At 42.1% G+C, this 14133-nt stretch overlaps 2 protein-coding genes across 8 annotated transcripts; one reads left to right on the plus strand and one right to left on the minus strand.

Annotated features, from left to right (window-relative positions):
- Window positions 1-2687: 2687 nt before the first annotated feature.
- LOC139557493 (probable G-protein coupled receptor 173) lies at window positions 2688-8038 on the plus strand. 3 transcript variants are annotated; one of them, XM_071372395.1, is made up of 3 exons: window positions 2688-3448; window positions 3714-3743; window positions 4739-8038. In XM_071372395.1, the coding sequence occupies exon 3, from the start codon at window positions 4953-4955 to the stop codon at window positions 6159-6161; it is 1209 nt and encodes a 402-aa protein (XP_071228496.1). In that variant the 5' UTR covers window positions 2688-3448; window positions 3714-3743; window positions 4739-4952; the 3' UTR covers window positions 6162-8038. The 3 variants fall into 3 exon arrangements, with proteins under 3 accessions (XP_071228496.1, XP_071228495.1, XP_071228493.1); XM_071372394.1 differs by having other exon boundaries at window positions 2688-3743; XM_071372392.1 differs by lacking the exon at window positions 3714-3743.
- LOC139557492 (histone-lysine N-methyltransferase SUV39H1-like) lies at window positions 7560-14037 on the minus strand. 5 transcript variants are annotated; one of them, XM_071372391.1, is made up of 7 exons: window positions 13944-14010; window positions 13335-13522; window positions 12630-12962; window positions 10614-10940; window positions 10270-10416; window positions 10002-10131; window positions 7560-8083 (listed from the first exon to the last, which is right to left on the minus strand). In XM_071372391.1, the coding sequence occupies exons 1-7, from the start codon at window positions 13960-13962 to the stop codon at window positions 8067-8069; spliced, it is 1161 nt and encodes a 386-aa protein (XP_071228492.1). In that variant the 5' UTR covers window positions 13963-14010; the 3' UTR covers window positions 7560-8066. The 5 variants fall into 5 exon arrangements, with proteins under 5 accessions (XP_071228492.1, XP_071228489.1, XP_071228488.1 ...); XM_071372388.1 differs by lacking the exon at window positions 7560-8083 and adding an exon at window positions 8123-9764 and having other exon boundaries at window positions 13370-13522; XM_071372387.1 differs by lacking the exon at window positions 7560-8083 and adding an exon at window positions 8123-9764.
- Window positions 14038-14133: the final 96 nt, after the last annotated feature.

Consider the following 14133-nt stretch of genomic DNA (forward strand, 5'->3'; position numbering starts at 1 on the left):
GTAAGCCATTTTCATCCACAGTCACAAGACAAATTACTAACTGATAAAAATCTACCACGCATAAAGTTATGTGACCAACGTTAAAGACACTTTTTGATATAGTATAAGACTATAGTTTAACAAACGTATGTTTTATCAGCCTCTAGCTCAGGGATCATGATCTAGATTCAGCCGTGGGCTGATTTTTCTTGAACGGATGGTCAAGGGGCCGAAACATAATTACAAATCATTTGTAGCAATTGAAGCCCAAATAGATATAAAATTGGACTAATTCATAATCATTTCAAACCTTGCTTACATTTGTATATGATCACATGCGTGGGAATACTTTGGAATAGATTTCCTAAATTAAAATCACTTGGATTTCCTGGTGTTTTTACAGTGTTTTGTGTCCAACAGTGAAAATTCACAAGAAAAATATATTAATATAATGTTTTGCTCAGAATAATTGGGGAACAAAATAAAATCACCAGCGGGCAAAATTCAGTTGGGGTACCCTGCTCTAGCTGATTGGTCAGCTAAAACAGAGGGTGATCACAAAGTGTCTCAGGCCTGGATCAAATGGAAATATCCCTAGGCAACATGAGCTGCTGATATTACTGAAAAGGTCATGCATTGCAGTGAAGTCACGGTGTCATGCTACAGAGGCCAGAGCCGCCATTATAAACTGAGATCAGTCTTTAAAGGTCGATAATTTGCCAGGGTAGCCCCCCAGCGAATGTTGTTGTTGACTACACAGACAAAAGTGATGGCAGTCTTGTCCCTTTTTGGCTTGTTAACATACAGTATTTTTGTATAGCTATAAAATATCTAACCTTTAAGATATTTTAATTGTAATAAAGAAACTCTTATAGAGGTGTTTTATAATCACTGTTGGGCCTTGTAACAGTTTCTATGACACATAGGTTGTTCAGTATTGATTATGGTCACAATGTATTTCCACTCCGAAGTCCTGATGTTTGATCTTTCACACATACAGTGCCTTCGAAAAGTATTCAGACCCCTTGACTATTTCCACATTTATGTTACATTAAAGCCTTATTCTAAAATGTATTAAATATTTTTTCACCCATAATCAATCTACACACAATACCCCATAATGACAAAGAAAAAACTGTTTTTTAGACATGTTTGCACATTTATAAAATATAAAAAACTGAAATATTATATTTACATAAGTATTCAGACCCTTTACTCAGTACTTTGTTGAAGCACCTTTGGCAGCGAATACAGCCAGGGAGTCTTCTTAGGTATGATGCCACAAGCTTGGCACACCTGTATTTGGGGAGTTTCTCCCATTCTTCTCTGCAGATCCTCTCAAGCTCTGTTAGGTTGGATGGGGAGTGTTGCTGCACAGCTATTTTCAGATCTCTCCAGAGATGTTCGGGTTCAAGTCCGGGCTCTGGCTGGGCTACTCAAGGACATTCAGAGACTTATACTGAAGCCACTCCTACACTGTCTTAGTTGTGTGTTTAGGGTCGTTGTCCTGTTGGAAGATTAACCTTCGGCCCAGTCTGAGGTCCTGAGCGCTCTGGAGCAGGTTTTCATCAAGAATCTTTCTGTACTTTGCTCCATTCATCTTTTTCTCGATCCTGACCAGTCTCCCAGTCCCTGCTGCTGAAAAACATCCCCACAGCATGATGCTGCCACCCATGCTTCACCGTAGGGATGGTGCCAGGTTTCCTCCAGACGTGACGCTTGGCATTCAGGCCAAAGAGTTCAATCTTGGTTTCATCAGACCAGATAATCTTGTTTCTCATAGTCTGAGAGTCTTTAGATGCCTTTTGGCAAACTCCAAAAAGTGTCTTCCATCTGGCCACTCTACCATAAACGCCTAATTGGTGGAGTGCTGCAGAGATGGTTGTCCTTCTGGAAGGTTCTCCCATCTCCACAGAGGAACTCTAGAGCTCTGTCAGAGTGACCATCGGGTTCTTGGTCCCCTCCCTGACCAAGGCCTTTCTCCCCCGATTTCTCAGTTTGCCGGGCTGCAGAAATGTTTTGGTAGCCTTCCCCAGATCTGTGCCTCAACACAATCCTGTCTCTGAGCTCTACAGACAATTCCTTTGACCTCATGACTTGGTTTTTGCTCTAACATGCACTGTCACTGTGGGACCTTATATAGACAGGTGTAAGCCTTTCCAAATCATGTACAATCAATTGAATTTACCACAGGTGGACTCCAATCAAGTTGTAGAAACATCTCAAGGATGATCAATGGAAACAAGATGCACATGAGCTCAATTTCGAGCCTCATAGCAAAAGGTCTGAATTCTTATGAAAATAAGGTATTTCTGTTTTTTGTTTGTAATACATTTGCAAAAATTTCCAAAAAACTGTTTTCGCAATGTCATTATGCTGAATTGTGTGTAGATTACGAAGGATATTGTTTTATTTAATCAATTTTAGAATAAGGCTGTAACATAACAAAATGTGGAAAAAGTCAATGGGTCTGTATACTTTCCGAAGGCACCATACAAGGGAAAATCATGATTTGATAGGGATTAGCCCCCCATCCAAGAAATACCAAACATGCATTAATCATATTTTTCAGGTGTTTATATGATGTTGAATTTATTGCTTTGTATTTCATATATTTAGTTATGACTCTGACGCTCTCTGTCTCTCTCTCTCTCTCTCTCTGAAGTCTATCGCTCTCTCTCTCTCTCCCCTACCAATAGAACCGACGAACTCCGCGAATAGGCGAGCAGCATCCACACAAGCAGCCATTTAATTAATTGGGATTACTTTAAATACATTAATTTAAATACTCTACATTTTTTTGTTTGACCGTAATGCGATAGGAATTCCAATAATTATCATTTTCTATATGCCAAATCAAATGCGGTCCGCTAGAATTAGGCAGACAAATGCAATGTGGACCTTCACCTGACAACAAAAACAGACTGGCTACAAATGACGGGGTTAATAAATGCACAGCGTTCACTTCTAAATAATGAAAATAGAGATTCATCGAGGTTATTTTGAAGACGGATGGATGGAAATGCATAAACAAGGAGCGTCAAGACGTTCGTCAAGGGAAACTCGATATTTCACCGCTATGAAAATCTTAGATCTGACGATATAGAGGAAGATAGATTGTATTGCAGGCTACATAGAAGCTAGCCGCCTACGTGCTGTAACCTCTCCTAAATTGTCTTTAGACTCTATATTTACCTCCGACGTGACAATACATCCGAGGATCGTGCAAAGTACATGAAATGATGGACACGAAAATTGGACACACCTTTGTCTGTGTGAAACTTATGTTTAAGCGGCTCAGTGAATATTAGGCTACCTGTGGCCGAATTGTATCATCGCTCAGAGGACAGACATAGCCTATCTTGAGTGTGGTGGTTTCAATATTGACTGAAGAATGTGTTAATATCTGTGTCAGTGCCGCCTCTCTGACTGAGGTTTCCCGCATCTTTACAAATCCCAGAAATCGAAGGTAAGTTATTTCTGTATATGAATCAAATTACCAAATGGAACATGATGATCCACCTGTATATATCTCTTTCCCATGCTGGATGCTCACAGGGCATTACTTAAAACATATAAAAAGTAAACGCATTGATGAAGTGATTTGAGTTCATGCAGAAATATGTTTCTTATCAAAGCTAGTCATTAGTAGCAAGGCCTATGATTAAGATTGCATAAATCCACATTCTTATTTGGGATGAAAGCAGTATTGCAATAATCTTCCTTTTATTTAGGCCTCCCTGCAGACCCAGCTCCAACAACAGGTGCGTCCTTATCGTTATATGAGTTGCCTGGGCGCGGCGCTGTTCAGTGGCAGTGGTGCTGATAAATCTGCGATCAATCCTTTGTTTTAGTTCGCGCTGGTGTGGCGCTGTCCATGGTGCTAAATGTTTGAGTGCTGGGCACAACAATGAATTCCCGAAGGTCAGTTAGTTAGATTTCTTTATTGTACCTGCGGCTTCTACAATTAAGTTACAACATGTTTGGGTTATGGTATTCTAATGTGCAGAAAATAATCTCGTTTCCTCTTCAATGCCCTGCATGCAATGTAAACATTTTCTTGCTATATTGTTATTACGTTTAGGAATACATTGTTCATGGCCTATGTATTCAAATATTAGGGAATCGTTAATATTCTATGAAGTCAACAGGTTAATCAATCACTCTCAGATCTACTCATAGACCCACATCTGCTTCCCAACTCCTTTGTTCAGCTGTAGGCCCAAATGGTAACTTTATTTCCATTTTACAGTGTCTTTTTAATCACAGACTACCAATTTTGAGTACCCTTTTTTGGCACAAACACTATTTTCACATTTAGAATGTGAATTAGTTGCTCTATTGCTGTCTGTCTTATTGTACCTGATTGATTGTTCTCTGCTCCATCCCCTATACACCCCCATGCATGCACTCAAACACCTACAATCCTGAACAAAGTATGTGAGCTGTTGTATCTTAGCAACGGGCAAGGTAATTATTGAGAGAGCCAAGGAGCTGGCATGCTGGAGAACTGTTGATTTGATCCCAGCAATAGAAAGACAGGAAGGTGGAGATATCCTCACTGTTGCCCAACACACGTTTCTGGAAGCCATGTTTTAGTTATCTTTGTTGTTTTTATGGATCCGAATCGGTCTGACAAAGGTATGAGCCAAGGCTGCCTGTTTTACAGATGATTGCTCTCTGGTAAATGTATAAATATGTTAGCTATGTCCTCCTGGAGTTAGTGTCAATGCACTGTCTTCTGTTTCTTTGTTCACAGGTGCTAAATGTAATGGAGACAAATGAGCCTGTTATGTAGAATGGATCCTCACATATCCCTGTAAGAGGCGGGACAAAGGGAGAAAACCCCAGGACGGATGATAGGAGGGCTGCCGTGCCAAAGGCGGAAGAGTGGCGTCGGTCCGAGAGAGAGAGAGAGAGAGGGGGTAGAATCACCCTAGTACCCCTACCCCTAGAATCATAGAGTTGAAGGCATGTCTAACCAGACCCAGATCTTTGGCATTGATGGCCCAGGGAGCCTGCTGGCAGTGTTGGCCTCACAGAGGGCCAGTAGCATTAGCAGCACCAGCAGCAGCAGTGAAGGAATCTCAGCTGCGGCCGTGTCCACCTATGTCAAGTTGGTGTTCCTGGGCCTGATCCTCTGTGTCAGCCTAGCAGGCAACCTGCTGGTGTCTCTGCTGGTCCTCCGAGAACGGGCCCTTCACAAGGCCCCCTATTTCTTCCTGCTGGACCTTTGCCTAGCTGATGTCATCCGTTCTGCTGCCTGCTTCCCCTTCGTCCTGGTGTCTGTCCACAACAGCTCGGCATGGACCTACAGCACCTTCAGCTGCAAGCTGGTGGCCTTCCTAGCTGTGCTCTTCTGTTTTCACGCTGCCTTCATGCTGTTCTGTGTGGCTGTGACCCGCTACCTGGCCATCGCCCACCACCGCTTCTACACCAAACGCATGACTGTCTGGACTTGCGCTGCCATCATCTGCATGGTCTGGACTTTGGCCATTGCCATGGCGTCTCCGCCTGTCTTTGACGTGGGGACGTACAAGTTCATTCAAGATGAGGACCAGTGCATTTTCGAGCATCGCTACCTTAAGACCAATGACACTCTGGGCTTCATGCTCATGCTAGCCGTCGTGGTCCTGGCCACTCACGGTTTCTACACCAAACTCCTGCTGTTTGAATACAAGCACCGCAAGATGAAGCCTGTCCAGCTAATGCCGGCCATCAGCCAGAACTGGACCTTCCACGGTCCGGGTGCCACGGGTCAGGCAGCAGCCAACTGGATCGCAGGCTTTGGCCGAGGCCCAATGCCCCCCACCCTGCTGGGCATCAGGCAGACTTTGCACAACCAGCAGCACCGGCGCCTGCTTGGCATGGAGGAGGTCAGATCTGAGAGGAGGCTAGGCAGGATGTTCTACATCATCACCCTGCTCTTCCTGGTACTCTGGGCTCCTTACATAGTGGCCTGTTTCTGGAGGGTGTTTGTCAAGTCCTGCTCCATCCCTCACAGGTACCTCTCCATCACAGTGTGGATGAGCTTCGCCCAAGCAGGAGTCAACCCTATCTTCTGCCTCCTGCTCAATGAGGACTTGAGGAAAGTGCTGAGGGCCCACCTGCCCACCTACAGCAGGACTAGACAACACCAACAGCTGCACCGCCATGAGCTGTTTGTGTTCACCATCACATGATGCACTACTATATCATGTGATGGGGTGGGATTGGGGTGTTTTGTTTATATCATACAGAAATGCCATCTGCCCTTTTTTTGTAAAAAGAATGTTTATCAGACGCTACTATTTTTGCAAATGTATTATGACTTTGTTTCATATGTAATGTGCAGATGATGTGTGTGTGGACACGTGCAGTATGAGAAGCAGGTTTGTAGTAATACTTAGTAATGAACATTCTCAGTAGATTATCTCATTAACATGTTAAAACTGATTTTCTTTAGTTCAATAGAGGGGATTGCAACGGCACCATAAATAGCAGGATATACTGTGTACAAAACATTAGGAACTCTTTCCTAAAATTGAGTTGCACTCCCCCATATTACCCTCAGAACAGCTTCAATTTGTCAGGGCATGGACTGCAAGGTGTCGAAAGTGTTCCACCGGTATGCTGGCCAATGCTTTCCACAGTTGTGTCAAGTTGGCTGGATGTCCTTTGGGTGGTGGACCATTCTTGATACACACGGGAATCTGTTGACCATTAAAAAAACAGCAGCGTTGCAGTTCTTGACACACACAAACTGGTGCGCCTGGCACTTACTACCATACCCCGTTCAAATGCACTTCATTCTTTTTCCTCCTCTCTGAATGGCACACATACACAATTGAGGTCTCAATTGTCTCAAGGCTTCAAAATCCTTCTTTAACCTGTCTCCTCCACTTCATCTACATTGATTGAAGAGGATTTAACAAGTGATATGAATAAGGGATCATAGCTTTCACCTGGATTCACCTGGTCAGTCTAGGAAAACCTGCTCTTTCCATGATATAATGTTTTGTACACTCAGTGTAGGTTATGATCAACTGCAGTCTAGACTGGAAAGAATCTCATGTGCATTGTAACAAGATCCATATGATTTTGTAGTTTATTTTACCATTTGGGAATGTTTGAAATTCAGTGTTAATTATTTCTTTAAACCTCTACAGGATCGGCGGGTCCCCCGTGGGACGGTTGAGCTAATGTAGGCTAATGCAATTAGCATAAGGTTGTAAGTAACAAGATTATTTCCCAGGACATAGACATATCTGATATTGGCAGAAAGTTTAAATTCTTGTTAATCTAACTGCACTGTCCAATTTACAGTAGCTATTACAGTGAAAGAATACCATGCTATTGTTTGAGGAGAGTGCACAGTTATGAACTTGAAAATGTATTAATAAACCAATTAGGCACATTTGGGCAGTCTCGATACAAAATGTCAAAAATAAATTCAATGGTTCATTGGATCAGTCTAAAACTTTGCACATACACTGCTGCCGTCTAGTGGCCAAAATCTAAATTGCAGATGGGCTGGAATAATACATTAAGGCCTGTCTCTCGCATTTAAAAAAAATGGTACAAACAAAATACAAAAAAAGCATGTTTTTTTCTTTGTATTATCTTTTACCCGATCTAATGTGTTATAGTCTCCTACATTAATTTCACATTTCCACAAACTTCAAAGTGTTTCCTTTCAAAAAATATCAAGAATATGCATATCCTTGCTTCAGTTCCTGAGCTACAGGCAGTTAGATTTGGGTATGTCATTTTAGGCAAAAATTGGGGGGGGGGAAAGGGGCGGATCCTTATTAAATGTCTGAACATTCCCTTGTTCAAGGAGACCGCATTTCTAAATGCAGAGAACAAAATAACATTCCAACATCAACAGTGTCATTTTTCATGGTTCCCAGATTGAAGTTTAAAAATCATGTTTGGACATGAAAAAACAAACTGAGAAGTGAACTGGGGTTGAAGATTGGGGGCCTGGCATTCTTTTGTAATATATTCTCTTGTACAGCATTTGAAGTGGCAGTTGTTTTTCCACTCACCAATAAAGTCTACTTTTGATGCATTTTGATCTGGCTTCTGAGTGCTGACTTCAAGTTTCAATAGGACCCATATCCTTAGCAATCAAAGAAAGAAAAACAACTTGAGATCAACATTCAGTGGGTATAATAAAATATTAATTTAGCTAGTTTTACTCTTAAAAATAAAAATGAATTTTATTTACAGAAAGATCTGGACCAAGATGAGTAGCATGCTCAATATACAGTGTAGCTTTGGCAACTGAATGACATCGTTTATGGAATGTCTGGTCAAATTACATGACTGGAACTCACACTGGGAAGAGTTCTGACAATTCCATCAGTCTATGGCTGTATTCTGATTCTCTACACTTATCCAGAAGTGTGCACTCATTCACTCCCCCTCTTGCATTTAAAAACATTGGATTGATCTAAGCATGGCTGGAGAGAGTTCTCCATATTACTGACACCATGAGGGGGAGCGTACTAGTGTACACTTCCGGAGAAGGGTAGAGAATTGGAATAAGGCCGTTGTAACATATTGCAACCTCAATGAGGGGCAGTAGCTCCATCCACCAATGACTGAGGCCTCATACAGTGAGTGACGGGCCTACAGCGTGTAATTGATGCCTTGCCAGCCTATTGCAACCCAGGCACAACAAAGCACTTTCCAAACTCTATCAATGGCTCCTGTTCCTAAGAAGCCGTAGAACACACCTTTTTAACTTTCACATATGCCAGTGTTGTACAACACATGATTACATGAAAAGGAAGAGTAGTTATTCAGCATGTATGCATTGCTATATACACACTACCGTTCAAAAGTTTGGAGTCACTTAGAAATGTCCTTGTTTTTGAAAGAATTGCACATTTTGTCCAATAAAACTAGTCTAAAGGCCAGTTTTATGGCTTCTTTATTCAGCCCAACCGTTTTCAGCTGTGCTAACATAATTGCAAAAGGGTTTTCTAATGATCAATTAGCCTTTTAAAATGATAAACTTGGATTAGCGAACACAACATGTCATTGGAACACAGGAGTGATGGTTGCTGATAATGGGCCTCTGTAGATTTTTATTTTTTATCTGCCGTTTCCAGCTACAATAGTCATTTACAGCATTAACAATGTCTACACTGTATTTCTGATCAATTTGATGTTATTTAATGGACAAAAAAGTGATTTTATTTAAAAAACAAGAACATTTCTAAGTGACCACAAACTTTTGAACGGTAGTGTACATTCAATGAGATCGGATAGCAAAAAAATTGGATTTGAGTGTCGTATACTAAAACCAAATAACTAACTAAAAACACATGTCAGAAACAAATAAAAAAACATGATGCCCCAAACACTAATGAATAGTTTATGATCATATAGGGCAAAATATTCACAGACACCATAGTATACATTTAAAATGACAGAAATAAAGTTGAATTGTCATGATGACAATCCTGGAAAAGTAAAATGTATGAATTTGTCCTTGCTGCAACCCTAAAACAAGTACCCCTAAAACAAGTACCCCCTGCAATTGTCTGTCCCACACTTGCACTCCATGCGCGCTCGCTTTTTTGGTGATCCAGCCATGAGAGGATCCTTTTTGGGGGATCCAATCATGAGAGGATCCTTTTTGGGTGATCCAATCATGAGAGGATCCTTTTTGGGTGATCCAATCATGAGAGGATCCTTTTTGGGTGATCCAGTCACGAGAGAAGCCTTTTTTGGTGATCTAGTCATGCTGAAATTGGAGTCCATCTTTGTACTCTCCACATCTATTGGATCAACTAGAAAGAGAACGGAAAACAGACCAAACGATAGATTGTGTTATCTTGAAACAGGTTGCTCTATGACCTAAATGGGTGGTCCTTAGTCTTACCCTGTCCTTTCCATCTGCTCTATATCAGGCATATGAATTCCTACTCCATTTTGTAACCTCTCGAAAATGCAGTTCTTTACTGTATTTCCATATCATTAATTTCAGTGATCTTAGGATCTGTGGAGATATATCAGATGAAACCTACTCTGCATATTGTAGTCGAAGGTGAGCTCCTCCCCAGCGCTGATCCCACGGTTTGAGAAGAAAGCCAGGCGTGGCAGTCGCTCATCCAGGTTGTCTATGAATACGTTATACACCTGCAGGTTAGGGTTGCACTGTGGGATAGAGGTAGGAAAGGTGAAGCCCATTTTTTATTTTAGGACACTCAAACATTGCCTTATCACAGAGAAATTCCAATGTAGCCTATGTACTTGTGCCTACAAACGGCAATAAATGGAACTTGAACTACTCACACTGTGGTTGACAAAGTGGGATACATTTCCATAGTGAGCAGCATCAATGGTGTACTCATCCTCCACATAGTCCAGGTCAAACAGGTACGTTGCTCCCTGTCTGTCATAGACCTGACCCCGCCTCTCTGCCTCCTCTGTAGTGATGATCTGGATGGAACACAGCACAGCCAATCACAAGAGAGAACCACCATACACTATAACACAGCCAGGAAACACCAAGTCCTGCATGAGAGGAAATGCACGAGTTAGTATGTTGATGTTCGCTTGTCAAATGTTACAGCTGCTGGTGATAATAGAAACCGAGCACCAAATATGTGGTCTCTATAATCAAAGTTATTTTTTACCTCTCCAACATACTCCATGACGAAGGAATGCCTTCTGACACGCTCAGAGGTCCGTACTCCCCACCCCCGCCCGTTGTCTGTTTTGAAGATGCAGAGGGTATGCTGGATCCCTCTCTGTACCACTCTGTTGGGGCAGTCTGGTCCACAGCGACACATATTGTTGCACTCATAGATGGGCTCCCCAGGCTTAACCTTCACCTGCCCACACTCGTTGTAGGCAAAGCCATGTCCCAATACTCCTGGGCAGCAACCACCCACAGGGTTCTCCAAACAGTTGGTGCACTCGCACCCCACTGCCATTGTCGTCATCGAAATGCCCTCACCCACCTAGGAGAAAAGCTTTGATTTCTATATACACTATCGGGCAAAAGTTTTACAACACCTACTCATTCAAGGGTTTTTATTTAAAACTATTTTCTACATTATAGAATAATAGTGAAGACATTTAAACTATGAAATAACACATATGGAATCATGTAGTAACCAAAAAGTGTAAAAATCTAAATATATTTTAGATTCTTCGCCTTGATGACAGCTTTGCACACTCTTGGCATTCTCTCAAAAAGCTTCACCTGGAATGCATTTCCAACAGTCTTGAAGGAGTTCCCACATATGCTGAGCACTTGTTGGCTGATTTTCCTTCACTCCGCGGTCCAACTAATCTCAAACCATCTCAATTAGGTTCAGGACGGGGGATTGTGGAGGTCGGGTCATCTGATACAGCACGCCATCACTTTCCTTCTTGGTCAAATAGCCCTTACACAGCCTGGAGGTGTGTTGGGTCATTGTCCTGTTGAAAAACAAATGATAGTGGGACTAAGTGCAAACCAGATGGGATTGCATATCGCTGCAGAATGCTGTGGTAGCCATGCTGGTTAAGAGTGCCTTGAATTCTAAATAAATCACAGACAGTGTCACCAGCAAAGCACCCCCACACAATCACACCTCCATGCTTCACGGTGGGAACTACACATGCGGAGATCATCCGTTCACCCACACCGCGTCTCACAAAGACACGTCAGTTGGAACCAAAAATCTCAAATTTGGACTCCAGACCAAAGAACAACATTTCCACCAGTCTAATGTCCATTGCTCATGTTTGTTGGCCCAAGCAAGTCTCTTCTTCTTATTGGTGTCCTTTAGTAGTGGTTTCTTTGCAGCAATTTGACCATGAAGGCCTGATTCACACTGTCGCCTCTGAACAGTTGATGTTGGATGTGTCTGTTACTTGAAATCTGTGAAGCATTTATTTGGGCTGCAATTTCTGAGGCTGGTAACTAATGAACTTATCCTCTGCAGCAGAGGTAACTCTGGGTCTTCTTTTCCTGTGGCGATCCTCATGAGAGCCAGTTTCATCACAGTGCTTGATGTTTTCTGCGACTGCACATGAAGAAACTTTCAAAGTTCTTGACATTTTCCGGATTGACTGACCTTCATGTCTTAAAGTAATGATGGACTGTCGTTTCTCTTTGCTTATTTGAGCTGTTCTTGCCATAATATGGACTTGGTCTTTTACCAAATAGGGCTATCTTCTGTATACACCCCCTACCTTGTCACAACACAACTGATTGGCTCAAAAGCATTAAGAAGGAAAGAAAATCCACAAATTAACTTTTAAGAAAGCACACCTGTTAATTGAAATCCATTCCACGTGACTACCTCATGAAGCTGGTTGAGAGAATGCCAAGAGTGTGCAAAGCTGTCATCAAGGCAAATGGGGGCTATTTAGAGAATCTCAAATATAAACACTTTTTTGGTTACTACATGATTCCATATGTGTTATTGCATAGTTTTTCTATGTTATTCTACATAGTATTCTACAATGTAGAAAATAGTAAAAATAAATTAAAACCCTTTAATGAGTAGGTGTTCTAAAACTTTTGACCGGTAGCGTACATTTTTATATTTGTACTGTATTGCTGATGCATAATACCGCAGGGATAAAGAGGGCGACATCACTACAGTTGAAACATGTCATTGATACAAAGTACTGGTGATATACAAGCCTTTGCACACCTTGTAGTTGTTGATGTAGGTGAAGTTATTCGGAGGGCCCTCCAGGTCCACACGGTTGCGGACCAGGATGCGTTTGGTGAGGCCTCCGACACTGTTGATCTGGGCCTCCCACCTCTGCAGGCTCTGCCTATGCCTGGCCCTCTGCTCCAGGTAAGAGGACAGCTCTGTTTCAAACCGGTTGGGGACTACAGTCTTTTTCTGTCTCTGCAGCTCCAGGAAGACATCGTCCCAGAACTGACGTAGGAGCTCCACACACCGCAGGTTTTTCCTCGGCTCCCAGGTGTTCATGTGATCTGGGTAACCCTTCCATTTAACCAAGTAGAACTCTCGCTCCTAGGAAGAAAAACAGCAGTTGAAAGGAGTCATACTGAACTCTGGCGCCCATGTGACAAGGTAGATCTCGCCAAAGATCACTTTAGACATCCAATTGTACACAAGGCCAACAGAAATGTGACTTCCGGCTTTATCCCAACCCCTCCGAAAGACACACATACACATACAGGTTGGAGGTTGGAGCAGGGGAGCAGTTCTCTCTCTCTCAAGTACAGATGGATGCTTTCAGTGACAGCACCACATCAGTTAAGAACTGAAAAGAACAAGTTCATGTTGCCTGTGATGTCCGTCCGAGTATAGCACTGCAAGCTGGATCAATTGAATATCTAGCTCCCAAAATCAATCCAAAGTTTAGCTAGAACTTGTTCTAACCTTTGGTACTCCTGTGGCATTGGCTGTCTTCCTACCAGGAACAAGTGTCCTCTTGTAGTCAAACAGGTACTCCACTTCGAAGTTGTGCATTTGTTTCCTGTTGACCCCCAGCTCCAAGCACACAATCCCTTCATGACGACAGAGTGTCTGCAACTGGTACGTTGTCACTTTACATACAACTTGGCACCCTGCAGTGAGTGACAAGCCAGTTAACGTTAACTAATGTTACACAAAGAACACAACTGTGGTCGCTTCGATCAACAACTATCATAACTCCATTTAGTTATCAACATGTTCAACATTCTGTATGTGCATAACGTTAAGTAGCTAGGTTGCTAACTATTTAAAATGTGATAGTAGATATAGTCACTATTGTTTATCAATGAAAATCAAACAATCAGCATGGCATAGCTACGACCATTGATTGCGAAATAGCTACAGTAGCTGGTTAAATTCGACAAATATCTCATAAACTGTGGCGCATCATCACTTCACTAATCAACTCCGCGATATATGGTATTTAAAAAAAAACGTGATTGTCATAGAACCGCTATAGTTACCGAAGGAAAGTATGCAAAATCCAACGTTTTCTCTAGAATGTGACCTTACCTTTTAAATCTTCCGCCATGTTTACTCCACCGCCAAAATCCCAGGAAGTCTAGCTAGCCAATGGTTGGATCCGATTATAGAATGACAGGCAGCCCAAATGACCAATAGACTTCTAGCGCACGTGTGGAAAAACAAAACATTTACACTTTGTGACAGAGCAATAGTAATGGCGTCTTTTTGTAGGCACTAA

This window comes from Salvelinus alpinus, chromosome 28, assembly GCF_045679555.1.
Source record: "Salvelinus alpinus chromosome 28, SLU_Salpinus.1, whole genome shotgun sequence".
Classification (NCBI taxonomy): domain Eukaryota; kingdom Metazoa; phylum Chordata; class Actinopteri; order Salmoniformes; family Salmonidae; genus Salvelinus; species Salvelinus alpinus.